At 46.1% G+C, this 22,087-nt stretch overlaps 1 protein-coding gene across 1 annotated transcript; it reads left to right on the top strand.

Annotated features, from left to right (window-relative positions):
• Positions 1-961: 961 nt before the first annotated feature.
• LOC126534089 (uncharacterized) lies at positions 962-20,700 on the top strand. The gene is made up of 6 exons (XM_050181310.3): positions 962-1,457; positions 4,223-4,447; positions 7,691-7,948; positions 9,774-9,902; positions 15,456-15,854; positions 20,095-20,700. Exons 1-6 carry the CDS (start codon positions 1,328-1,330, stop codon positions 20,544-20,546), a joined length of 1,593 nt encoding a protein of 530 aa, XP_050037267.2. The 5' UTR covers positions 962-1,327; the 3' UTR covers positions 20,547-20,700.
• The last annotated feature ends 1,387 nt before the right edge of the window (positions 20,701-22,087 follow it).

Raw genomic sequence — 22,087 nt, 5'->3', positions numbered from 1 at the left:
TTGCCGCATCCTACGTTGCATGTTTGATTTTGAGCGCTGCCAGCTGGTACACCACCTGCACAGCGAACACGTACAGTCAACCGCAAAAGTTCACGGGACGCATGATCTGCCAAGAAGCTGAATTCTCGCGAAGCGTGGTCACACAGCCTCGAATTAAATGCTCCAGCATGTAGAAGCCTTCGCCACCTAGAGAGTGATTCATTAACTACGAAGTGTCATGCCTTAACAGTGTAGGAATTCACATTTGAAGGGGAAACCCCATCCCGTAAACTTTTGCTGTTGACTGTACTTTACGGCGCTGTTGACGGATATCGCGTAACCTATGCTTTGAAAGGTTCAAGTAGAGTGGTTACCCACCGCTGTTATATATATATTAAGAAATGTTTCCTTTTGTAACAATTGTCCCTGATGCTATACACAATGCCCCTCCTGCATGGATTGAATAGGTTTGCAATATTTAAAAGAAAAAGTGGGGATATTGCTGAATTTACGAACATCACATAGCACTAAAACGAAATTTCCTGTTTTAGTGGAGCAACAGCACGCGACGCAGGCTAGTGTGCATAGCATGGCGTTTGAAGTTCGAGACAGCGTGGTGAGAGGCGGACTGATAGGGAGACATGCCACTTGTTTAAATGGTTCTCACAGCACGCACATAGTAAGGAAATAAGACACAAGACGAGAGTGGTCAGTCGTTGCCTCTCCCTTATTCCCTTGGTACGTGTGCACTGTGAGTGCCATCGGAATTAATAGTTGCGAACTCGCCTGAGCTTCAACATTTACAACACTTGGGTTGTCTCCCTATCTGTTCAGCTTAGCGGCGTACTTTAATGAACGGGTGCTTCATGTTAGTCCTGCCGGAATGGATGATTCCTTCGATACCATTTGTGTGCTCTTTCCAGCCGTTACAATTTGTTTAATGCATTCGCACAAGCAGTGCGAAAGCGGAAAAAAAACACATCCGTGGTCTGGGCCGGACCACTGTCAGTTGCCCTTCGCTCCTCGAAAAGGCAGGACGTGTAACGAGTGAGCTCCTAAACTGTTTGGCAATGCGCTGAACGAGGTTTAAATTATGGATCGGGGACCTCAAACAGGTACGACCTAATGCTAAAGCGTTTCTCTCGCATTTACCGTTCAATCGCAAGGGGATTTCTTTTTCGCAGGAGCTGTATTTTTTAGAGTCTTACTTCGCATTGCAATAACACATTCTCGAGCATATGACTCACTCAGTATGATAGACTACTATGCGAGCATAATTGTCTCGCGATATGGTAGTCGCTTGTTATGCGCCGTCAATTATACGTAGTTTGCATTTTTGCATGCGTCAATGACGCCGTCGATTTTTTTTTTTTTTTTTTTCACCTCCACGGTTGCAGGTTCACGACGTCGGGCGGTAAGAATGGTGCGTGTGGCGCTCGCCGTTGTGCTGATGGCGGCGTCAGTGGTAGCCGTTAGCGGTGAGTGTCTTCTAATTCCTTCTACTAGTTGTAAATAACCGTTCCTTTCTTTAGTTTCCTGAGCATCGAGGGACACTCTTCGTTCTTGCGCAGCATGTCCGCTCCACCTCCTGAGACGACCGGGAACGAAATTCAAAGTAAATCGGGAAAAAATTTAGAAAGAAACATAGTACAGTACAAAATTCGTGGATTTCATTATATATATATGAGAGCATAAGTTTAGTTCACGTTAAGTTACCAAAGTGCCTGGAGTTTTCGGAATTAATTAGAAATCACTGATTACCGCGCACCAAAGCACGGAATCGTAGAATTTAGAAACCCGCCACGTCAGCACGACTTTGGCGAAATTCCTAGAAACCCGGAAGTGGAAAGGCTAAGCAATGACGTCTTTAGTGACTTCCCAAATAAGAAGGTGGCATGGTATTTAACCGGCTAATTAATGGAAAACAGTTGCCTGGTATATACTGAACATCTGCCTAGCAGAGCGGATGTGACATCACTCCTTCCACTCTCGCGTATCCTCTCCCGGCGCACACCTGCTCGCTCGCTCACTTGCTCGCAGCAGCTGCGCGCGCGAGCTGTTACATGCTCTGAGGTCAGCACCGGAGATGGCGCGCAAGATGTGGTTCGTGCGCCGCTCGCTAGGGGGCTACGCCCCGCCAGGTGGCGCATGCGCTTCGCTTCCTCACAGGAAAATCAATCACAGGAAAAGACAATAACAGTGAAGGGGAAGAGAAATGCAGCCATAATGAAGCACAGAGCGCTATGGGGATACAATAGGTACGAGGTCCTCCGAGGTATGAGGAAAGGTGTAATGGTTCCAGGACTTACTTTTGGAAATGCGGTTGTTTTCTTTAAAACAAGGGTACAATCAGGCCTCGATGGGAAACAAAGCTTAGTGGGTCGCCTCGCATCGGGCGCTCACGGTAAGACTACAAATGAAGCTGTGCAGGGTGATATGGGCTGGACTAGTTTTGAAGTGAGGGAAGCTCGCAGTAAAATTGAGTATGAAGAACACCTGAGGAATGTAGAAGAAAGTAACTGGGCTGGGAGAGTGTTCAGGTATCTGTACAGGAAAAACATTGATTCACAGTGGAGAAAAAGAACTAGGAGGCTTACCAGCAAGTATGTGGCCTGTAGAGTGGGCAACACAGCAACAAAGACGGTCAAGTGGAAAGTCAGAGAGGCTGAAATAGTCTCATGGGTGGCGGCAATGGAAAGGAAACCTGCCATGAGTAACTACTTAAGAGGAAAAAACGAAATCAGGAAACAAACAATTTATGATAACTCAAAGGGAAGCTCATTACTTCATTACTTTTCGAAGCGAGATCGGGTGCCTTCGAACACGCACCTATAAAGCGAGATATAAGAAAGAACAAGAAGCATGTGCTTGCTGCGGTAAAGCTAGGGAAATTATGGAGCATGTTTTATCAGAATGTGAAGATATATGCCAGCGGTCCATTTAGGCACCACTGGCCTCCTTGAAGCCCTCGGGTTCAGCGAGAGCAATGGAAAAGTAAACATGTCCGCAATAGGCATTAGTAAGGGGCGATTAGAGGATTGGAGGAAGAAAAGTAGGGAAACGACAAAAAACGGAGACGTACAAAAGCACAGTTAGCAATAGGGGATCAGAAAATTTGGGTGTGGGAGTTCATAGTATTTTTTCTCTTTTTTATTGTTTAACCTAGGTAGGACATTAGGCAGTATAATAGCAAGAGCTTGGTGGCGCAACCCACCGCCCCGTTCCAAAGGGGACGCTCATAAGATCCATCCATCCTCCACGCCCTCCCTCGCTACTTGCTGCATATCGCGCTAGGGGAAAGACGTTCGCTCGCCTCACCTAAAGAACACCAGCGCCCAGGTGCGAGTGTCACTAAGAGATACGTAAGTCAAAGATTAGGTGTCTCGCGCTTCGCAGCGCAACGCCAAAGGCACTAGGCCTCCTAGGCATCAAGAATATGACTCTTCTGCTCTCTAATATCACAAATCATTGGGCGAGAAAGAGTTATCAAATGCATCTCCGAAAGTGATCTCTGAAAAGTAACTGCGTTACAATGGGCGAAAAAGAACAGGAGCACTGTGATCCAATGGCAGAACCGGAGCAGTTTGGTGACGCCGAGAGCAGTTCGAAATGCTCCAGTGCGAAAAGCGGAGTGTAAAAGGAGACACGTGACGCAAACGCGTCATACCTTTTTTGTTTTGATTGCATTTCCGTCATTTTATATGAGGCATCGACCTCGCGGTAAAAAATGCACTGTTGTTCCACATGCTTTTTTAAGAAGCCCCCCTTTTTATGCATTGAAGCACGTAAGTGACTAGAACGCTCATGTATTTAGGCGCACGCTTTGACAAGGAATATCTCGAAAGGTGTGTCATCGTGAAAATTTGTTTTAAATGAATAAGCCTTACGTACTCACCGGCTATAATTCGAAAATTGCAACATGTAGCGTTAAGTAATTCAATCAGGATTTAATTACTGATTCCTTCATAAGTAGTTGAATATGTGTCTCGATTTTTTTTTTTTTTTTTGCGAGCAAAATCCAGTTCTTTGAATAACCCAGTTCAAGGACTAGAATTAGGCTACCGGCCCCAAGGGATTTTAGAGTATTCTGTAAACTTAAAAATCAGAATGCTGTAGAATTCTTGAACGCCCGTTGTCTATAGCCTCGGCGACAAGACGGGACTTAGCAGATGAAATCGCTAACCGAAGACCCAGTTTATGGCTTAATGTTGCTCTCAAACATGCATTTCCTGCTCCTTACCAGGTCAGTACAGGCGGTACAGACAGCGTGACTTTGGCTATCCTGCGAGGCAGATCTCCGATGTCCAGTCGGCCGAAGCGCCCGCCCCCGCAGCCCCTACCGGCTACAAGGATATCAGCCGGGGTCACAGTGGCATCTACGTCGAGGAGATGTCCAACAGCTACGTCTTGAGTGGAAGGAAGCGCCGGCGAAGTCGTTTCCGGCTCGTTGACATGCCCACAAATCAAGGTAAAAAGGCAACTTGTTTCTCCGCGATGAAGCGTATGACGCGCCCAGAAGATTATCACAGACGGTTACGACGAAAGGCGCTCGTATTTTAGGTGCATCATATCTTTCGTTGCAGTCAAAAGAATTCACCCAGACATTTGTGTTGCACGGTTACAAGCTGCATGAAGTTTACAAGCCCACGGGACAAAGCAGACACGAGCGAAGGATACAATGGATTTAAATACAAGAGCCATTCCTATCTGCTGTGTGTTTCACGCATCTAGACCCAAACCTTAAACATATGTACATCTTGGATGAATTCGGTCTTTGAATAGTATTTAGGTCGCCGAAGTCACGAGGGCTTTCGCGGGCTTTCTTCACAGCCCGTAAAGTCAAACAAGATGACGTCATGTAAACCAATTCATTAGGTGTTTTGGAGTATGCACTGCAATTGATGAAAGAATAATTGTGCCCTAAGCGAATAGTAAACAGATGGGTAACGAAGACGAAGCGACCGCACCATGCACTGTATCACTTCGTGTCTCAGCTTCGTCTTCATTGTTTGCGTGGTATACTAACAATGAATCGATACCAGCTCGCCTGATTCGCAGGTCTCCTGATTAAACGGCACAATGAATACAAAAGCTTTCTGGGCTGTAACTGTAAATTGCCCTTCCAGAATCACTCAACAAAGACCACTCTAACCACGAGCAGACGCAGTAAGCCAGGCAAGCCGCGAAAACGAAAGGCGGGTGGCGACTCCAATTTTTCAGTTCCTGCACTCTCTGTGACGTCATGTGTTTCGACAGCGTCTCCTCGGCGATAGTTAAATTATTTATCCGTAAAGATGCAAAATGCTGTAGTATTCTAAAACAGCTCAAGACTGCATATTTTAGAGCTATTAATGAACCAAAACGACCCAAATGATTAAAAAAACAGCTTTGGAATCCACGATGTCCCACTGATCGACAGATGCTCTTGCTCCAGCGCCAAATTCAAAAAGATAGAACATTGACCATTGTTTCATCTTTTAATATTTTGGCATATCTCCGTGAGATTATCACAACTAAATTCTAGAAATCGTACGTTATCAGTGTACACTGATTTAGTGGTTGTCTTTAACACCCACTTTCCATTTTGCCCGTTTTACACGCTTAAAAATGTTTCCTCCCTTGGAGCGCATCTTGTAAAACAAACAATAATCTTCACCTCTCTTGCGTTACTTTCCTTCCTTTAATGCTCTGTACCGGAACTCCTAAAGCTTCAGCACACGGGCACTTCACCAGGCGGCCATCGCCAAAGTGGCGCTGGTCGCTATTCTGGCCTTGCCAGCTTTAGCGTGTCCAATATTCTGGCACATGCAAGCGGCTTAGCAGGTTAGCGTAGGCGTATGCTGAATGATTGGTGGCGCCATCTAGTTGCGCAGAATGCTCAGTTATACCAAGTGCTATTATTGCAGTAACAAAGGATATTCTAGACCGCCGCTGGTGCAAATTTTTTGGCAGTGGCGTGATCGCGAACGTTCCCTTTTTAAACTTTTCTCTGTTTTTTTTTTTCTTTTTTTGACGAGAACACTGTTGGAATACAAAAGCGTCTGTGCAAGGCATGCTAGTGAGATCAAGCAGAAGCCACTACCAGCGTCCGCAAATGTTATATTACGCGGTTGCTTTGGATCTTCCGCGATACCGGAGATACTATAATACTATTTTCGTCAGGCAAATGCCACTGCCGGAAGCATCCAACTCATGGCGGTAAGCTTGAGCCCATCCCCGTGTGGAGTTGCTCCTAGCGTCATGCTTTGGGCCGCTTGTAGCGGCGGACAAGTTGCACGGCAATACGAACATAAATTCATGGTTGTCCCTAAATTACGCGTGTTATAAGACGCCAATTATTGCATTTTCGAGAATGTGTGGTCCTATCTTCAATTCGTGCAGCTATATTGCAATGTAGGGTGAGAAATATAGAAGACAAAACCCGATGTCAGATGGCGCTCTCAAACAGCTAGTTTCAAGGGAAGTGGTATCAGGCATCCTACTTTCTCTAAAGCGTAAAAAAAGAGGCAAGGCCATGTTACCTATGCAGCGTGAACACTACTCAGTTGACAGGCAATCACAAATCATGCGGTTGTGCTTCTTTTTTTTCTTCCGACGATATACGTGAGATACGGTGCCATGCTTCTTCGTGTTTAGGCTTGTAAACAAGCATGCTGGGACCGTATTCTCTACGGATCACTTTCGTGGATCTGCTTTTCGGTGCATGGTGGTCGGATAAATCGCTCAGAACACGCCGGTCTTTCCATTGAGATGCACCCAGCGCGGGGGCTGACATCGAACAAATGTAAAAGCATCTCCAAAACGTCTTGGCTAAGGATACTGGCCCTAGAGTTTAAAATCGTTCGGGACAATAGCAGCTTTAATGCTCCATTGGCACTTATTCTGCATCCGGCCATGACAATTTAAAAGCCACTGCCTTTGTTACCCGTGTAACACTGCGTAATAGAACGATAGCCCATTCAAATGCGCGTGGACAAGGAAGTCGCGCAGTTGTCGACGTTCAGTTTTCAATACGGAACGGTTGAAAACGCAAATATGTGTACTTCTGAAAAGCGCAGGCAGCTCTGTTGCACCCCCTGCAAAAACACTGAAACACTGAAACGAGAAAACCGCAATTTATTTCCGAGGCGACCAGGGAGAGGAACCTCTTCGCAGTCTACCTGCAGCGTAGGGAATGCCTGCTCAGACGGATTCCGTGCTCAATGAGAGTAAACGATCAACAGGAAAGCAGCTTGTTGAATATTACCATTTCTCTTTTGAATCCACGTGTCACGTGTGATCGTTGAGTAAAAGCAAGTCCTTTTCAAGTGAACGTGGCTATGACGCTGAGAGGCACAGCAGGGCATTATGGCGAGGGCAGACGTGGGGCGTAGCGATACCGCAACGCTAGGCCCTTGACTTGATGGCGGTCCTCATCGGTCGATTTCCAAATGCATCGAGTGCAGTCGCACTGCTGTCCCTACCGACGGTTTAGGTGTGCGACTTAGATGACTGCGAGAAATTAGATGGAGAAATGAACGTCTGGACGTATAGCACTGCTTATTATTTGCTTTGTAGCAGATCGTTCTTGCAAGTGACAGCCATACGATAGGCAATAAATGTCTGTCCAAAAGTGCCGCATCCTTATCGCTGTTAGGGCATGTAAGAAGCTGCAAAAAGTTTGCTAACCCTACATATTTTTTTTTCTTTTGGTGCTCTGCAATGTTTCAAGGTGGAGCCGATGGCCAGTCAGCCCAGCAGCCGCAGATCACGGGACAGGACACGCTAGGCCGTGCGGGTTCACAGGCTAGCGAAGTTCTCTCTGGCGGTCAGGGACAGCTATACAATCCCGGTCTCTCTGCCGTCCACGGTTTGCCAGCTCAGATAGGTTCCGGCCAACGGGCCGGACTTTACAGCCATAATCTGGGCGCAAACGATGAGCCACCAGCGGCAGGTGCTCCGGGAGCAGCGGGACTGCCGGGAGCTCCAGGTCTGTGGAAGCAGAATCTATGGCGTCTCGCTTTTTGGAGTTGTGTTAGTAATTCAATACGCCAAACCTTCAGCCTTTCTCGTGCTCTGAAGATAAAAAAAAGTGGCCGACATGGTGCTCTTGCATCAATACCATGACAAGGTGCGCCACCAGTGCTAAACCAAGGGAGTAAAAGTTGAATAATAGCGCGGAAAATTACGAAGGAACGATGGTTGGCATATGGAGTGATGTAAGTCAATATTACTTAAATATCATACGATCCGTATTGTAATCATATATGGTTATAAGCATCTATATGGTAACATGCTCGTTTTCATGCAGGATCCCTATGATTATGTACCACTACCAATAAAAGGCATACGGGCCTTTTGCGTACCGGATTGTAACGTTAAAAGTCGGGAAACCTGTCATGGTATCACAGAGAAAACTAATTTTACAAATACTTTCGTAGAGATTGAGTGGAAATACATTTGGTTGTGTCGCAAATTGGAAAGAGAAAAGAAAAAGGCAATGCATTTTATTGCTGTGCGTGAATCAGTGCTGTATTTACGTTAGGCATCGTGTAAGCATTGAAAAGAATCAACTCACACACGATGAGAGTTTGTGTCGGTTAATAGAGTGATTTTTACTTGACGCTGCGGACATGAACGCAGTGTCTGGTAAGGGCTCCTTGCACATTCGGTTACTATGAGTGTCAGCAGCCCAATACGACGTTGCTTCTGTAAGAGTACATGTGGAGCACTCTCTGGTGCCCTCATACCGAGAGCCCACCGATACTTGTAGAGAAGGAATATTGTTACGATGGGATGCGTTTATTTAAATATGAATTCATTAATAGGATAGGAGGTTGCCCGCTCGCACACCGAGCCGATCCAAAGACAAGTGCACTTCGTTCTCCTCTTTCTTCGCCCTTCCTGTAGCTTTAGCGTAACACTCCTCCCTTCACAGACGAAGCCCGCTGGGCGAGTTACTGTTACGTCCACGGAGATAACACGGAGACGATAGTGCATCAGGCGGGCAACGAGAACAACCTGCGTCTTCTTAGACCGGTAGCCATTAGAAACGCAACGAGCAATAGAATAGGTCCCATCACTAAGGCGATTGGTGATGACGAAAGACCCGGTGTAACGAGCCAGAAACTTCTGGCGCAGGCCGCGCTTGCGAAGTGGTATCCAAAGCCATACTATGTCCCCTTTATCGTACGACACATTCTTATGTCGTGAATCGTAGCTGATCTTGGAGCGGTCCTGGGACGCCACGTACGGAGCTGATCTATGCGGCTTGCTTCTGTGGCTTTTTGGAAGGGCTAGGCTTTGGATATTAACGGCACGAGACCCAAGTTCCCCTATCCGCCGCATGAACGTTATCTTGGCAACCACAGCTGCACAGATGCACGTGTGTTGCTTGCTTGTTCCTATTCACAATATGTAGAATCGTTCACTGTTGAGCGAGAGATTTGGGGCTCAGGCTAAAATTTCTTCGAGTCCTTCTTCTTCGAAATGTGGCACTGACAACTTGACGATATTTGCCGACTTATTACCAAAAAGACGAATTTTTTGTCTATCGTACTTGATACCACATGTATGCGTTTGCTTGTCTTCATTCTTTTAGGAAGTTGCCAAAAAATATTTTGACCAATTGTGGAGTGCTGGTTGCATAATTGGAATCAGTTTGGAATTGCTTTCGGTTAAAGCGCACCTGTAGTTACAAGGTAAAAAAAATCGGTTAGCGTGTCAACGATACATTGCAGAGTGGTAAACTTTACTAGATTGCACGGGAGTTACTCGAGAGTGCAACAACACGCCTGCTGGTGTTCTCGAACTAGGCGCACCGGGACAGCCTGGTCAACCAGGACAACCAGGACAACCAGGACAGCCGGGACAGTCTGGAACAGGGGAAGGAACCGGGCCTGCAGGACAGCCAGGACAAGTTGGAGGCTCGGCAGGCCAGCAAGGTAGTGAGAGAAGCATTTTAAGGAGGCTTAACAGGATGTTTAAGAGGACCTTATATGCGTTGTGCACATATGCATGCATACGTATGTACTTACGCACATGCAGGGTCAAAAGTGTGCGGGTTGTATCTGAGAAAAAAGCAGAATATTTGCTGAGCCAGGTCGCGCTGCCTGGATTTTAAATGTGCTACGTATGCTGGTGTGCGAGACGAACATTCCTGCCTGTTTGGCTCAAACCTAATACTGCACTAACGTAGGACTTTTTTTGCTGGCACCCATACACCGTAAGGTTTCCAAGCTGCCCGCACACTTAACTGTGTGATATATATGTATGTATGTATATATGTATGTATATATGTATGTATGCGTATGTATGTATGTATGTATGTATGTATGTATGTATGTATGTATGTATGTATGTATGTATGTATGTATTTATGTATGTATGTATGTAATGCATTTGTGCATGTGCGTGCGTATGCATCTCGATCACATTCGTGAGCATATGTTTAGGCCACCGCATCGCAAAGTGAAATTGCTTTAATACATTGCATTGTTCGAACAAGCACACGCATAAGGTGCACCATTTGATTTGAGCAGGCATGCTCAAACTGCGACGGAATTGATTTTTCTTTTTGTTTCCACCCAAACCTTTTCTCAAGTCTTGAAATCGCACACATTATAAGCTCTGAAAAAAAATACGTTTGGAAAACGAGTTCTGTTTATTTTATACATTTTGGCGCTTTGTGTAATGTTGTTTGTCGGTGCAGTGTTCTAGCATCCGCGATTGCATGTACGTTTAAAATACATTGAATTACCTCTATTTTCACCAACCGCTTGTAAGCTGGTATTACGTGTTCTCTGCCTCTTGTTTGTCTGTGCCTATTGGTGCCGTGTGATTAGGTTGAGCATAAATAAAAAAACACTACCCTCGCCCTTTTGGCCGCCATTATGAGGGCAACCGGAAAGACGTCCGCGCTACAGGAACCTTGACATCAGTTCTGGACAGCAGGGTTATACTGAGAGCGACAGAGCGCGCCTCAAAATTCGCATACAATAGCTACTTAACACTATTTAAAAACTGCACTTTCATAGACATCATGCTCCAATGGTACGACAAATCACCTTATGCCGAAGAAACTGTAAAGCTGAGCAGGTTCGTACATTCGACTCAGTCAAACGAAATAGGTTTGAAGGCGGACGTGAATGGTAGCCTTGCAAGACTTTCCACTGAAATCAAAGTTCTTACCGAAAAATGCGGTGATGCAGAAAATCGCCTGTGTCGTTCAAAGTTACTTGTTTGTGGAATTGAAGACACAAAGGTTGAGATTTGGCTTGAGTCCCAGACAAAAATAGTATCATTCTGCTCCGAGAAACTCGGTTTATCCGTTAGTACAGACGACTTGGAGCGTGGGCACCGACTTGGTCGTTACCAGCAAGACAAAACTAGGCCTATTATTGTAAAATATGCAAGATTTAAAGATAAATCAAGAATTGTTGCAGTGGCTTCTAAGCTCAAGAGCACGAATTTTTCGATTCGCGAGGACTACTCAGCCAGAGTTCGACAGGGGCGAAGGAAACTTTATCTTCATGCACAACAGAGAGGCAGATCACTTATACTTCGCTTTGACAGGCTGCTTCTTGATGGCAAGCAATTCACGTACAATGCTGAAACTGATTGCATAGTTGAACTGAGGGCATAGCGGTCACGGCGTCTTTCCAGGCATGCGCGTCCCTCTTCTCCCCCCCCCCCCCCCCCCCAAGACCCGCCTCGCCTCGATTACTGTCCGTGTTTATCAGAATATGTCGGACTTGCTCGCAAACAAGCGTAGTTACCTGCCTAAGAAAGACGCCCTAGAATCTATTTTGAAAGACAACAATACTGACCTCGCTATACTTCCGGAATATTGGCTGCATCCAAAAATTGCTGACCACGAGCTACTAAATGATAACCAAACATACGCTGTTCACAGGCTTGACAGGTTGGGGCGCAGGGGAGGCGGCATTTTGATTTTTGTGAAAGAAAGTGTTCCTTCATATGTCACCAAATTGAACTGTCAACATGAAATCTTGTGTGTAAATATATCACTTCGGTCAAGTATGATTGCGATTATTGCTTGATATCGCGCTCCTGAATGTGATGTTTCTTTCAACCATTAACTAAATTCTGTACTAGCGAATCTTTACTCACGCTTCCCGTCTGCGAATTTTATGCTCTGTGGCGATTTTAATTTTCCGGACATTAACTGGGCAAATCTAGAGGCACATAACCGGCAATCCAAAACTTTTGACACAATCCTTACATTCAACTTTACTCAGATGGTTAATATGGCAACCCGTGGGGAGAACATTCTAGACCTTGTCCTTGTTACTAACCCCAAAATAATAAAATCGCTATCATCCGTTGCCGGTCTGAGCGACCACAAATTACTGCTATTTAATATCTGCATCCCAGTTTCTTTCAGACAGCCCTCGACCAAATACATTAGGAACTACAACAAAGCAGATTTTAGAAAAATTAACACTGAACTGAACACTTTCTCATTTTTTTTTTCGTGAGACTGCTCCTTCTCGTACAGTAGATGAAAACTGGTTGCTATTTAAGAATAAATTATTATTGCTTGTTGAGAGACATGTACCTCTTGTTCGCATTCGCGGTGATTTAGGAAAACCCTGGTCTTCTAACACACTTCGGAGGCTGTCAGGAAGGAAAAAACGTCTGTTTCGTTATGCAAAACGCTCTGAATCTTGTTGAAAGTGGGACAAGTGCTTCAAATGCCTGCGCAAATACACTAGCACTTTGAGACAATCCAAAAAGAAGTTCTTACACCACAATTTGCCTAACATCATATCTGTCAACCCCAAAAAATTTTGGAATATTCTGAAACCAAGCAATAGATCCAATAACATTTCCTTGACTTATCCTGGCGGTTCAAACAGGCCGCTTGATCAGCGTTCAGATGTAAACAACTCATATTTTTCTTCTGTTTTCACTCTTGAGCCTGCACTGAAGGACTTTGATTTGCCCAGCCACAGTTTTCCCCTCATGTTTCCCATTACGATTAATTCTCAAGGCATTATGAAACTTATTGATAATCTAAAGATTTCTAGTGCCCCCGGGCCAGATAACATCACTGCTAAGATAATAAAAGGTACGAAAGCAATTTCCAGTCTAATATTACAAATAATTTTTACCCACTCCATTAATGATAGTTCACTTCCAAATGACTGGAAGATTAGTAAAGTGGTACCGGTATATAAGTGAGGCAGCCACTCTGATCTTTCCAACTATTGCCGCATTTCCCTAACGAGTATTCCGTGTAAATTCCTAGAACATATAATCTATTCGCAAATAGCATGTCATCTCGGTGATCATTCCTTCTTTTTTCACAATCAGCACGGTTTCCGGCCTGGTTTGTCATGCGATACACAGCTTTTTTAATTTATTACTGAACTTCACCTGAACTTAGACTCATCACTTCAAACTGACGTCATATATCTAGACTTCGCCCAAAGCATTTGACTGTGTTCCCCATCAGCGGCTTTTGGCCAAACTTTCATGCCTCGGTCTCGACCCTCTCGCGCTGTCATGGACCCGTTGCTTTCTTGCTAATCGATTCCAGTACACAGCTATCGGAAATCATTGCTCAACCACTGCTAGCGTCATCTCCGGAGTACACAGGGGTCCGTCCTCGGTCCCCTTCTCTTTCTCCTCTTCTTAAACGACATTTCCAGCGGCATATCATCCAATATCCGACTTTTTGCAGATGACTGCGTAATCTACCGTTGCATTACAGGCCCAAACGACCATGCGGTGCTCCAAAAAGACTTTTAGAAACCTGGTGCTCCAACTCTTTAATGAAACTTAACATCTCCAAATGTAAATTTACGCAGGTATCTCGTAAACACTCTAACACGGATCACCCGTACTTTTTAAACTCGACAGCCCTATCCACCGTTGAATCGTATCGTTATCTCGGTATCACTATTAATAGCAAGTTGACCTGGTCCGACCATATAACAAAATTGGCTACCGACACCAATAAATCACTTGGTTACGTCAGACGTACCCTTGCGCTGTGCCCATCATCCACAAGAAAACTAGCTTATGAAACTTTTATTCGAAGTAAACTTGAATACGCCTCAGCTATTTGGAGCCCGCACCAAGCTTACTTAATTAATATATTAGAATCAACACAAAATCGTGCGGCTAGATTCATCACTTCCACGTACAGCCGTGAAGAAAGTGTCAGTGCGATTAAATCATCTCTAGGACGCGAACCATTGGTGTTGCGTCGGAAAATTGCAAAACTGTGCCTTTTCCAGCGACATTATTATAACTTCGCCGAACTGCATTTGAAGGCTTCTTATCCCACCAACCCGTACATCTCGCCGCCTTTTTAACTCTTGCAGCATCCAGCGCTTGCACGGTTCAACATTTTCCTTTTCTCAATCGTTTTGGCCTAGCGCCATTATAGAGTGGAACAACTTACTAGATATAGTTGTCAATGAGCGCAACCCCATTGTCTTCATGCAGCTGCTTACTGATTACCTTAAACCCAAACCTTATAATGACCGTACTGTGCCTTCATTCTTTTGCGATTGCCGTCTCACATTGTGACTGTTCTGCTGATTTGCTTTTGCGTTCTATTAAGCGTGCCTCTTGGCTTCTTTTGTTGTTGTTGTTCTTGTTGTTTGTTTTAATACGAATCCACAGGCTGAGTCTTGTGAGAAATTGTAACCATAGCTTTGTTTCTATCCTTAATTTCTGTAACCCCCCTTATGTAATACCCCGACACGGGTCCTTAAGGAAAAATAAATTATAAATGATGATGATATTTTTTCTGGTTCGTACATAGTCAAGATGATGATTGAAGATCGCCCATAACCAAGCTCAGTAATCTAGCAGTCAATTGCGACTTCATAAGACGCTACGTTCTGGAAGTGTATTAAGAATTCGGAGCCGCATTTGTTTGCCTGACTTAATGTCATGACCAGGACGATTACAGGGAAACGGTCTTTACGGGAGTTTAAATGAAACCAACAAGTTTGTTTTTATTTTGGCGGGCCTCATAACCAGATGGTTTTCAGCGCGCAAAGCCACCAATTACATTTTAAGCTTCCTTTCCCTTCTTTTTTTTTTTCAGGAGTGGTGCCTCTACGTTGACGCCACTTAGTTTCCACTCAAGAGAATACCTGGCGCTGCAGAAATTCGTTTAAACAGAAATATCACATAACTTAACAAAATGAAACTTTTGCTAGCGCTAGTTTGCCTTTCGTCATAAAAACGATTCGCTGTGAGCACTTGTGAAGCCCCCATCTTCCGCATACTGTTAAACATAGAGCGGAAACTTCCACATGACCAGCGCTACGCGAGTCTTCAGGCTTGCTCAGGTGGACTCCAGAAAATGATTTATTTCGCAACTACCTCTACAGGTACTTGAACTTTTACTAGCAACATTTACTTGTGAAAATGGATTTAATGCGCTGCACTGTAATCAGCCAATGCCAAACGGCGTTTTTTTTATCATTGATTTGCCGCCATAATTAATGCAGGTCCCGACCAACGAGGCCTTAACGAGAACGCGGCGGCCCAAGGAAAACCTGGCGAGGCAGGGGCAGCGGGTGCTGCCGGAGCTCCAGGACAGCCTGGTCAGCCAGGGCAGCCAGGGCAGCCGGGTCAGCCGGGAAAGTCGGCTCAGTCGGGCAGTGCGGGATCGTCGTCTCCCGAGGAGCGTGGGAAGAGGGACATCGCGGAGCCGGAGAGGAGGGACCTGGACGAATCCGGTGCGCCGCAGGCGGGAAAGACCGGCCTTCCGGGCCTGCCAGGAATGCCGGGACTGCCGGCACTGCCACCGGCATCGGGAACGGAACGGCAGCAGCCCTCCGGAGGGCGGAACCTTCCGGAGAAATCGGGCGGCACGCCGGGAGAACCCGGCCGGCCGGGTAAGGATGGTGAGTCGAGAGTACATTTTCGGAGCGACGCTTTCCTGGCCTCTGCTTCGCGGTTCGCGTTATTTGTTTCATCGCAGGAAATATGTGTGGGCGTGAATTTGAAGCTCATTCAGTGTTTTCCTTTAACCTCGGCTGCTGGTTAAATTGATACGGCACTGCTGAATAATTGCGTGCCCAGACGGACACTGTTTCCAGGAAAAGCCTAAGTATTCAGTAATTACACGAATGACGCCATTTAGTGTCTGAGTTAGACTCGACGGCACATGTTTATATTGGAAAGTTAGAAGGGATCGTCGTAGAGGTCTCGTTCCGTGTTTTTACACTTTAAGACGGCCATGTACACTGAAATTACTGGCTTTATATTATTCCTGCATTCTATCTGAATATAAACACCCTCCACTTCGTAGCATTTATCGCAGTGAAACCCTCTAGTGACCAAGTAAGGCGGTGTAAAATGAAGCTTGGTTACACGGCGGCGTAATGCGGTCTGTCTTGCCCATGTTGTCGAAGTGACTTTGCATGCGGTTGCGCGCCCAGTGCCAATGGGAATAATATCGTAGGAAGAGGGAAGCGCGAAGGCATCGTCCGTTTACGCGTCGCCTTTGCACTGCACCGTTTCAGCGCAGCGTTTCGAGGTGCCGCTTGCGTATTGAGATTGCGTATTGCGTATTGATTAACTGCAGCGAGAAAGTAAAAAAAAAACGGTATGGTAATTCTGAACGACATGGCCGTTTCACGTGCGAAATGATAGGCATTGAGGTGTAGTTAGACAACGTCTGTGGAGAGCACGAAGCACGGGTGTATGAAGGCAGTATTCACACACCTGCCGGAGCTACACACGGCTCACTGCGCAGGTGACTCCGGCAACCCTCCACAAAGGGTTTATTCATGTGCAGTGTCGTGTGGGGACGAGGCTTAAGACAGACGGTGGACATTTTGAGCATCCCCTGTAGACCAGTGCACTTCAGTATGTAATAGTTCAAATTTTAAGACCACCGTTTTCGCTGCACAATTACTTTTGCGAACGCCTAATACACCCGGTATGGTGACCGACGAATTTGCGCGGGCAAACGCCCCTCGTGTTCTGCGTAATAAAAAATAAATTCCTGTATCAGAACCAGAACATGGGACGTTGGCATAGAGACATCTCAAAGCATCCCAAACTCATTTTGGAACAGCGCAATGTATTGAGCGGCTTCGTCATATATATGTAATATATATATATAAGGAGTGGATAAGACGCACATAAGAAGTCTTGAACTTATTCCACGATGAATGTTGACTTTAACACGATGAGCATTAACGCCAAGAAATTCGATGCGTACATATTTGTTATAAGCAATTTTTATTCTATGGAACGCGCAATCTAATGCAATGCTTGTATTTATGCGCTACACCGTTGACCAGTTGTGCCGAAAGTGACGAACCAAATCCGGCAGATGCACAGCGTGTGACGTCAACGCGGCGATATAACGTGAACGAAGCCGATGAATGACGCTCGTCGAGGGAAGAATTGCTGATTGAAATATGGCAGCTCCTCCAGGAAAGTCGCCCTCCTCGGATCTATTCAGTCGTCGTCAATGCTTGCATTCAAAATTCTCAAATGGTCATTGTATTTACTCTGCTATGTGTCATAACACTTGGGCAGCAATGCGCCGGAGGCAGAACGAGGCGGTTTTCAATATCCGTCATCGATTATCGGAGCTCTAGGCTTAACCAGGGAGGCTGAATATATCTGATTGAATACGGCCTTCTTGCGTCGAGATCATGCCGTAACATCCATCGGGTCAAACGCCGGTACAACGCTTCAGGTAAAATGGTATCGAGTATCGGAATTACCCCGTCAAGGCTTAGTATGATAAGGTGCCAGTGCGCCAGATACGGCAAAGCAAACTGTACCAGCAAGCCACTCTCAATAAGTCAAGCTTATCGAGAGCCACTCACTTCCTTAGCTGCACATTAAAGTTGCCTGTTTGAGCAGTCGTTCTTCAACGAAGATAGCGAAGGTTCGCTGATGCGAGACCTCCGCGCACTGCTTTCTCGGGTCGCGCACATAGCCCCCGATGAAACTATGTTGACGCTACCATTCCAATGTTCGACCGCACTGCATGTTATGTTGTTAGCCATAGGCGTGTCTACCGGAGGAGGCGGGCAGAGGAGGGGGCACTTGGCCACCCACTATCAGAAGTGGCGCAGCAAAGTAGGGCATACGCCTACCCCCCTCCTCCGCCCCCCCCCCACATTTAAAAGCGGGCGCTGTCAGCTGCACACTGGCAGATCCAACAAAACAGCTTCTTATGCTAAGTTTTCTTACATAACTATCTTTAGTTAATTATTCTTTGCTTGAACAGCTAGGATTGTCTTTCGGGCCTAGCCGCCACGCGCTGTAACAGATGGCGCTCGCGCTAAGCAGTTAAGGGTTACGGTTCTTCGCAGTGCGAGCCGCTTGCAAGACGCCCCCTGGAGGCACTGCATTACAGAGTAGGCTGTCGCCGGGTTATCTATACGATTGCCACCTTCCGCTGCTTGCATCATCCCGTGTTTGTTGGGGTCGTGTAAACAAACTGTCCTTGAAAACTTCTTTTTTTTTTGCTTTTTGTAATTCCTTCTCTGTAATCAGTGTTCCCATCTTAGCAAGTTTGATGCTAGATTTAGCGACTTTCTTCTCGATTTAGCTACAACATTTTCTATTTAGAGACTTCAACGAGCAGTTGTCGTCATTTTAGCTTCGTCGTAGTAAGGAAAGTTGCTTCATAAATGGCCTTCTCGAAGGCAGTTCATTATTCACAAGCTACATGTAACCAGCCAAAACTCACTGCAGGCATATGAAGGTTCTGTGAGCATGATGAAGCAACGGTTGCTTTCACATTGGTAATCTTCACATCGGAATTGCGCTTCGCGGCATAGCAAAGTCCTTGCACGAATGTGACAGAAGCGTATCGTGTCGACTTTCAAGCGTATCCAAACTCGTATAAATGGGGTAATTTGCTATAGGATGGCGTAACGCACCAGATGCGACACACAGAGGTAGTTTGACATGGAGAATGCGCATTTCAACCGCGCATGTAACGAAAAGCTTGTCGGATTAGAAATTATAGGAATTATGGAAAACCGGCGGGCGCTGCCACACTGAGGGATAGGAAAACAATAACAATGGCGTCCTATGAAGCAGGCCGCACGCAATTTCTTTTCACTCGTTAGTGCATTACACGCGTTGAAACAGTGTCGTCTTTGTTAATTACAAATGACATTTACATCGGTGAGTACTTTGATTCCCGTCATTAACGTAGCCAAGTCCACTTTGGAGGTGACAATGGAAGAGACGTCCGCACTCGTCTACCGCTGGACTATGCAACCGCTACAGTAGAGACCACGTAGGGGCCATACAACCGCTGCGAGACACTGGGAAAGTTTGTTATTTTGGCACGATGAGGGATGTTATCGGAAAATAAACGTCGCGTAAGTTTCCGGACAAACAACGGAGAACTGAAGGAATGTAGCCGACACCTTGCGGGTATTTTCGGTGCATTTCCCAATGCGACAGTAAAAGCAGGTTTACCTGAAGTGAAATCGCTAACATTTAAATATGACACCACGTGGCGTTAGTTTGCTGGACAGTATTTAGCTCTTTATTTAATAAATGTACTTTGGGGTCGACTGCTATTTGAGAAATCCAGTTAGGGGCAAACAATAAAATCGTAACTCATCACAAGACAAGTTAGAACAAATTGCGTATAAATTGCAATAAAATTAGCATTCATGTAAACGTTGGCATATGAGTATATGCGATACGATATATACTATATGCTTCTACCGTATCCATGTAAACGAGGCTGATGGACATTACAGACATCACTATGCTCTTGCAAAATTGATGCTTGGTAATTTATGCAAAACCGATTAATATGGGGCTAAACAATTCGTGCGATACTCTCCCATTGCCACGGTAGCTCAATTGGTAGAGCATCGCACGCGAAATTCGAAGGTTGTCGGATCGTTCCCCCCCTGTTTTCCCTATGTTCTCCTTGGTGTCAGTGTTTGTTGGCTGCATACTATATGACTAATAAAAATCGGGCCCCTCGGTTAACGCCCTTTCTTCTCGCTTATACATATGTATATTCATATCGGTTATTAACCATTACGTGCTTTTCAGTATAGTGCTCTCGTGAACCGAGTTTGCATTTCACGACTGCCATCGAAGACCCATTCGCTACTCCTTGAACCACACTCCTTCGTGCAGGAGCTGACGGGCAGCCAGGGAAGCCCGGAGGGCCCGGAGAGCCCGGCGAGCCGGGCCACATGGGCTCACCCGGCGAAATGGGCGAGCCCGGACATCCTTCCATGGACGGCGGACCCGCGGGAGTGCCGGGTACCCCGGGACGTCCCGGCAAGCCCGGCGCCCCCGGTCTCCCCGGTCCACCCGCCAAGTCTGGCGGTGCTGCCGCCGCCGACGAGGAGGTGAACAAGCTCCACTTCGAAGCCAAGACCACGAGCGGCAAAGTGGGCGATGCTGCAAAGGCGGTGCCGGACAAAGGCGCCACCTTCGGAGATGCTGCGGTCACCACCGGAGCCGCGCACAACGAGCTCGCTGCCCACAACAGGCCCCCGGGCCGATACCGCAGGCTGCGCCAGGCCAACCGCCGCCGCCATCACAAGCACGGCCACCCGCGCCTGCGCAGCCTCTCCCACTGAAAGACTCGTCCGAGACTGCGTGTGCAGCGTTTGTGGCACGAGCAGGGCAGGAAGAGAGGCAGCGACACTTCCGCGCATCCAGCAAACTCTCCAGTTTCTCTTTTCCATTTTTTTTTTCTTTCTTGAAGTAAAACACCGAGACTTCGTTGCCCTGGCTACTCGTTTCACTCTTATAGATTCGATTTGGCGCGCTTGCCATGTGTTTGGTGGTCTCAAAGGCGAACGCTGGCAGCTAATCTGATGAGCAAAAAACGAACCAAAAGGAGTAGTTACAACTTCGTCTTTTTCGTGGTAGCACTTTAGAAAAGTTCAAAATGTCCATAGCTCCTTTGAGCTGGCCCGCTTCTTAGGTGACAACACTGGCATTAGTCTCCCGCATTCACTGCCTTCAGTCAATGTTTTTTACTTGCTTGAAGGCTTCGTGTTATCGACCTGCAAAAAAAAAGAACAAAGCGCATTCCGCACACTTTCACCTTGCGCGCACTTTCTCCCTTCGGTATTCAGCAACCTAAGGCAATTATTGTTACTTATACGCTTTCCGTGGGTACGCATTTAACCTGAGTACTGAGCATATTTTCGGCACTGGTGCCAGATAGTGCATCTCAAACACGCGCGTTTTTCTGGGGACCCGAACACAGTGGCATGTTCTTAAATGAATACGCTGACTTGCTCACGTCATTGCCACTCAATGTTTCAGTTAAAATTGCTATTCTTAACTTTTGATTTATTACATGAGCCAGATTTAAATACCTGTTATCCCTTGATGAATCATCCCCGATTTCCTCTGATGATTTCCGACACCGAAAATTCCAATAAGACGCAGCGAAATATATTTTACGACAATGTGAGGGTGTTCTATCAAGCTTCCGATATAAAGATTCGCCCCTAAACCTTTACGCTCATGTGTGTGGTTTAATGATTCCTACCCTTTTGTTCTTTTTGCAACAAGCCAGAAACAATTGCAACGCCTCTCCTGCTCCGCTGAATGCTTGTTGTGCATATGACTGCTACTCTAACACTTTCAGCGTCAAACATATTGTCCTTTGGTGCCTGTCAATTAGGCACTAGCCAGAGGTCTATTATTGCTTCAATACGCAATTTCATTGAGGCGTTCGCAAGATTACGCTGTTAGGATACCGGCCATAGTGTGTTTTATTTTTATTCTTTTTATGAATGAGCCCTGTCAAATTTTTGCAGCTTAAGTTGCATAATATTTGTATCTTTGATTGTTGGTTTTCTCCCTCTTTGCATTTAGCTGGGTGCACTTCTCATTTCCTCCCGTGTGGCCAAAACCCCTAGTGGGCACGAACCGTGCTCTGAAGCCCCAACAACATCACGGCAACGTTCTCCATTGGAACCACTCTGCCAGCATGTAGAGCACAGGCATGAAAATGTACGAGCACCACTCTGTAATCAACGCACCTTCTTTTCGATTCGCGCGAGTGCCGTCTAACTGAACGCGCACGTGAGCATGAAGGTATCGGAACACAGCCAGGAAGCAAAGCGAAAGCTGCCGCTCCGCCGCATCCCAAGTCGGTGTT

This window comes from Dermacentor andersoni, chromosome 7 (assembly GCF_023375885.2).
Source record: "Dermacentor andersoni chromosome 7, qqDerAnde1_hic_scaffold, whole genome shotgun sequence".
In the NCBI taxonomy this organism is placed as follows: domain Eukaryota; kingdom Metazoa; phylum Arthropoda; class Arachnida; order Ixodida; family Ixodidae; genus Dermacentor; species Dermacentor andersoni.
This window is presented reverse-complemented; position numbering and strand designations above follow the sequence as displayed.